Source organism: Triticum aestivum, chromosome 7D (genome assembly GCF_018294505.1).
Source record: "Triticum aestivum cultivar Chinese Spring chromosome 7D, IWGSC CS RefSeq v2.1, whole genome shotgun sequence".
Classification (NCBI taxonomy): domain Eukaryota; kingdom Viridiplantae; phylum Streptophyta; class Magnoliopsida; order Poales; family Poaceae; genus Triticum; species Triticum aestivum.
In genome coordinates, this window is record NC_057814.1 from 60,226,169 (window position 1) to 60,232,168 (window position 6,000).

The 6,000-nt window shown below is 43.7% G+C and overlaps 1 protein-coding gene across 2 annotated transcripts; it reads left to right on the forward strand.

Annotated features, from left to right (window-relative positions):
* The first annotated feature begins 1,703 nt into the window (after window positions 1-1,703).
* On the forward strand, window positions 1,704-5,441 carry LOC123165434 (nucleosome assembly protein 1;1). 2 transcript variants are annotated; one of them, XM_044583072.1, is made up of 12 exons: window positions 1,704-1,923; window positions 2,002-2,045; window positions 2,198-2,293; window positions 3,383-3,475; window positions 3,582-3,672; window positions 3,742-3,803; window positions 3,885-4,069; window positions 4,187-4,364; window positions 4,457-4,500; window positions 4,661-4,868; window positions 4,973-4,990; window positions 5,085-5,441. In XM_044583072.1, exons 1-12 carry the CDS (start codon window positions 1,857-1,859, stop codon window positions 5,145-5,147), a joined length of 1,149 nt encoding a protein of 382 aa, XP_044439007.1. In that variant the 5' UTR covers window positions 1,704-1,856; the 3' UTR covers window positions 5,148-5,441. The 2 variants fall into 2 exon arrangements, with proteins under 2 accessions (XP_044439007.1, XP_044439006.1); XM_044583071.1 differs by having other exon boundaries at window positions 3,582-3,803.
* Window positions 5,442-6,000: the final 559 nt, after the last annotated feature.

The window sequence follows — 6,000 nt, forward strand, 5'->3', positions numbered from 1 at the left end:
TGTACTATTCTTTGCTCGCACATTTTTCTCTTTTTGGAAGAAAATTTACAGAGCATGCGCGGACACAAATCCGAATGTTTATCCCATTAGCTTCGCTCCTTTCTTTATCTCGGTATAAAATGGGAATGCATGTGTGCTTGTTGTGGATGGGTGCTTGAGTTGTCCTAGTCATTTGTTCCATATGTGGCCTGCTTTGAGATCCGGAGAAGTAAAAATGTGACCAGTCTTCTATACATTTATGCGGTAAGAAAATTTGAGTTTTTGACAAGGCACGCCCTAAAGTGTTCCCTAAAGACTTCTATGTTTTGTTTGTTTTTGAGAAAATCTTAGTTTGTAAATAGCATCTTCAAAATGAATAGTATACATGTGTACTCCTCCCCCCGTCCCCACATGTTATGGCACGCTCTATGGCAACAACGTGTCAAGCAACACTAACTCGAGTGTCACGTGAACTTGACTTCGCATGGCAGGTCATGTGTGTTGTCAAAGATTAAGGAACTATTTTAGTGTCCAATACCATGACTTCTGTTTTTGTAGTTGTTGGTGGTGGTCAATTGTCTCCACAATTAATGCATTCACTTAATTTATTAGTCGGTTCCAAGTATGTTCCCTATGTTCTTGTCATTCTGAGCTGTCCACCTAAAGATCATTTTGTAATGCGGTTGTTTTATGATTTTAACTACTACAAGTACATCACATTGTTGTGATATATTGTTAAAAAAACATTCTGTTATGACATAGAATGTGATATTACCTTTTTTGTCAAGATGGACACTACTACTTGCTTGAAACATAGCGAAACAAAAGAATGATCACATTCATCTAACTTATAAAAAACATCTTCAAACCTTTGGGGCTCGTAGCGACTTCAATGCCCAAATCAGCAATCAAACACTCATCCCTCGGGCATAGCGGATCACACAATCAACCTAGTTTACATACGATGTGATCACTATGATGGCATCTGAGTTGTAGGAAGATGTACAAATTCGAGGGAAGTTGCTCCATTTTTGTGGCGTTCGTGGAAAGTTCACAATATCTTAGGTGATATTGCAAAGAGTTATATATTTTCTTGCAAGATTCGGTTAAACGGTAGGACGTCAAATTTGAAACCCTAGTCAGTAAGAGCAAAGGCAACTCTAACGTGGTGCATCAAAACAGACACACCCAATGCCCGCTAGCACAGAGTCACCAAATTCGGACAACGGGGGTGAGTGAGGCGAACCTAGAGGAAAAACACGTGTGTCGTGAGGACATGTAGTCCAACCGACAGCAGGTCAACACGATTGTCCATACTCCCTCAAAGCTTCCCCTGTTTGCTTCTGGCATACGGGAATTTTTGTGGTCCAGAATGGTCCAAGGACATTCGATGTCTCTCATTAGGTGGCAAAAAGTGGCGGATATTGACGGGCATTTTGATGAACAACGTTGAAGTTTTCTTTTTTAAGGCTAAGAGGATTTTTGTGGTCCAAACTGGTCCGAAGACATTTGATGTCACTAATTAGACGCTAAAAAGTGTCCCGACATTGGTGGCCATTTTGATGAAGAACGTTGGCAACAACATTGGAGTTGCCTTATGCATAGTGGAGTGTTAGCTCTAATGTTTTGCAAAAAAGTCCAGAACCCCATGCGAATTTCCGAACCCTCTCGACGACCCGTCTTCTAGTTGCAGACACACCGGGGGTGCAAAACGCAAAACGCACCCACCTCCCCCTTCTTATACCCCGGGGCTAGGGTTTTAGTTGCTCTCTCCCCGCCTCCTCGCCGCCCAACTCCCGCTCTCCTTAGGGCTTCCTCCCTCCTCTCCCCGGCGGCGCGGCGGCGAAGTCCAACCAGGCCCCACCGGACCTCCGACCATGGGCGGCGAGAAGGAGAACCTCGACCTCTCCGACCTCAACAGCTCCCTCCCCGCCGCCGCCGCCGGTAACCTCCTCTTCCCCTGACTCGCCCCCTTCCCCCTCGCCGTTCCGCCCCCCTAATCGATCCGTGCTTTCCCTGCAGCCCTCAGCGCCGAGGACCGCGTCGGCCTCGTCAATGCCCTGAAGGTACGGTTACTCGCTGTTCGGCCCAGAGGCATGCCATTTCCCGTTCGATTCCGGCGCGCTTGGTCGTCCTGCGTGTGGGCTCTGATGGTTTCTGGCGTGATTTGGGTCCAGTTACCGCGGCTGCTCATTTCTCCGATCTGTTTTGACTGCAGGACAAGCTGCAGAGCTTGGCGGGGCAGCACGCGGACGTTCTCGAGTCGCTCTCGCCCAATGTCAGGACGCGTGTTGAGTTTCTGAGGGGCATTCAGGTTGAGATGGAATTCTTTCCCCTGCCTTAAATTTTAGCATTCCTGTTGCGATTGGTTTGCTGATGCTCCTGTGCGGGAGTACTTCATGTGGTGAAATGCTGATCTGAAATGAATACAGTGATTTTATTTGTATTAGGTGCCATTGATTTGTAAGGACTAAATTCCTTTGTTCTGTTATATGCTAGCTAATTTGTTTTTAGTCCAGTAGTTTTAGTTTCTGTACTCCCTTTTAGGGGATCACAATTACTCGTTGATCGGTTGTGTTGATCAGGCTAGTTAAGTTCTGATATGGAAACGAAACTACTCGGTTCCTTGCCATTTGCTTACAAAGATGGATGTTATTCTTTGGCAGAAGAACTATGTCGGTTTGTAGATTAGACCTACTTATGTGTTTACGAGTGAGGCAAGGAATGTGAATCCCAAGTCATCAGGACGGCAAACACAGAATAAGCCAGGATATGGATTATGAACTGAAAAAGTACTTGTGGAGTTCAATACTGAATAGAGACATTATGTCCTATTCCGCTGCCATGAGTATCTACTTTAAGACTATCGCATTGCCTACAGCCTAGAATTAGCTTCATGGAAATTCTTGTTTGACCCAAACAACATTCTGAATTTGCCATTCAAATTTCAGTGCTGAGCTGAAGAACCTAATGCAATGTTTTGCCTCATGGTAAAGCGAGCCAAGCTTTTGTATTTTATATGAGGCCTTCTAGGAGTTTGCTTTATGTTTGCAGGTTTGGAACTGTAAATATTTGCTAGGTTGAGATGTAGGATCAAATGATTCAAACTCTGTTAGCATTTTTTGGTGCTAGCATGTATAACGACATTGGTTGGACCAACTTTAGACAAGCTACATCATTTGTATTGTTCCAATTTCCTAGCGTTTTTGTGTGTGCAGTCAACCTTATTGCTTCCAGTTTGTCCTGTATCATATCAGTTATCCATGGTGAATCTTTGAAAAGTTCCATTTCTATGCATATTTTGTTGGATCAGAGTAGATCAATGTCTTGAGTAAATTTCCTATTTCATTGTATGATATTTGGTTGCCCCAGAGAATTAACATTTATCCGTGTAATACTTCAGAGCCAACATGATGAGATTGAGACGAAGTTTTTTGAGGAACGGGCTGCCCTTGAAGCCAAGTACCAGAAGCTGTATGAACCATTGTATGCTAAGGTATGCTTATTCCATGTTTATAACATTTCAGGCTAATATATGAAAAGATATAACTTCTGTCCATTTCCTTATGTGCAAATTGTTCCATTGTTTTGCGTTGTTTCAGAGGTATGACATTGTAAATGGAGTTGTGGAGGTTGATGGTGTTGCTAAAGAACCTACCAGTGAAAATGCTGCTGAGGGGGGAGATTCAGATGGTATGAAATCAAAGTTTGCACTTCCTCTTAGAGATCACCATTCTGATGTGCTGTTAACCTCTTTTTCAGCTAAAGGAGTCCCAGATTTTTGGCTCACTGCTTTGAAAACAAATGACGTGCTGACTGAGGAGGTAATTCGCAGTGTGCTGTATTTTTAGGTGTTCTTTTAGCTCCCTTAATGCATTTCTGACTGTATACTTGCTTAATTCTAGATCCAAGAGCGTGATGAGCCTGTTTTGAAATATCTAAAGGATATCAAGTGGTCTAGAATTGATGACCCTAAGGGTTTCAAGCTTGAGTTTTTCTTTGATACAAACCCTTTCTTCAAGAACTCTGTCCTAACAAAATCCTATCATATGGTTGATGAGGATGACCCAATTTTGGAGAAAGCAATTGGGTTGGTATTTCTTTACCTATTAGTTGTTGTTTTCATGTATAGGGTTCTCATGTTCCATTATAAATGATAAACTGTGTGTGCATCCATTATTAGCCTCACACATCATGTGTACTGCAGGACTGAAATTGAGTGGTATCCTGGGAAAAATGTGACACAGAAGATTCTAAAGAAGAAACCCAAGAAAGGTTCAAAGAACACCAAGCCTATTACTAAAACTGAAGAGTGCGAGAGCTTCTTCAACTTTTTCAGCCCCCCACAAGTACCTGATGATGATGAGGACATTGATGAAGAAGCCGTATGTTCAAGATTTATTGTTTGATTCACAGAGAGCACACTATGCTTTGTTCACAATTCATACTAAACTTATTCTTCCAATCTGTGATGTAGGCTGATGAGCTTCAGGGTCAAATGGAGCATGATTATGACATTGGGTAAGTGCTGTTCATCATCTGCTGAATTTTTTAAATGGGAACCAGAGATCCTTGCCCTGCATATAATTCCATTCCATTTCTGCACATTGAGCTGTATATTATGGCCTAGCATAGTGCCCCTCTTGCTGATTTCGTGCTGCTGTTGGAATTTGACTTGTAGGTCTACCATAAGGGACAAGATCATCCCTCATGCTGTTTCTTGGTTTACTGGTGAGGCTGTGCAAGCTGAGGATTTTGATGATATGGAAGATGGTGACGAGGATGACGACGATGAGGATGATGATGATGAAGAAGATGACGAGGAGGATGAGGACGAGGACGAAGACGATGATGAAGACGAGGAAGAGCTAAGCAAGCCAACGAAGAAGGTAATCTTATCTTGCAGCCATAGAAGTACCTATCTCTGCTCTCTGCAACATCACTCTGTTCAACTGGCCTTGTTAACACATTTCTTTTGTATTTGACTGGGCAGGTGGCGGGCAAACCGAAGGTACAAACTCTACACTAATAATCTCAAACACTTGCCTGGTTCCAGTTTAGCAATGATATCATCATCTTACAATGCATGGTACATCGTCCGCCAGGGACCTGCGAAGGGTGGCGCACAAGGGAACGCTGAGCAACCGACCGAGTGCAAGCAGCAGTAGAACTTTGTGGATGCAGTTGTTGCAGTATTTTCCATTGAACTGCCCAGGGTGGAGGAGCTTTTATGCTGGTTGTGTTGTGCACGGGTGAGACGTCTGGTGTGGATATTTACCGTAGGCATGGTTTTGTATCTGGTGGCGAGGTGATTGTGCTGGTGTGGATGGATGGTTTGGGACGGTCATGTTAGCGTGTTATTCTTATTATGGTCTCTAGCTATATGCAGTCGAAGGATACCCTAAGATTGTGTAATTATATTTGAACTCGTAATAGAGCCTTTTAGTATTATATTTATGCCATTATATCGTGTTTATTGTGATATGCTAGGTTGGCGATCTACATGGCTGTAGTGTTCTACAGTATACAGAATGTTCGTAGATTGCATTAGAGATAACTCAGTCGGAGGGAAGCACTTTGATCTTGTTAGTTCCCAAGTCATTTTCCAGGGTGTTGGTTTTTATGTTCCCCTTGTAGTGGTCGGCTAGATTCATATAGGATAACATACACATATCTTATTGAAGTTGACGTAAAGCACTTACATCACTCATTTGCCCTTGCAAATCTAAACAGCAGTAACGGATTTCACTTTTATTGACATGAACGAAATAGAGAATTTTGAGAAAAAAAAGGAGCAAATCGCCTCTCCACGGCGAATCATAAGGCCAACTCCAACGCACGACCCCAAATGGCCCGCCCGCGTCCCTTTGGGGGTAAACAAACAAAGCAGGCCTTGTCGGGGAGACAGACACCCCCCTTCTTTTCCTCTACTTCCCTCCCCCCTCCCTCGACATTGCCGCCGCCACCGCCCTCCCCGTCCGCGTCGCCTTCCACAAGGGCCATCCCAACCAGCACCATGCC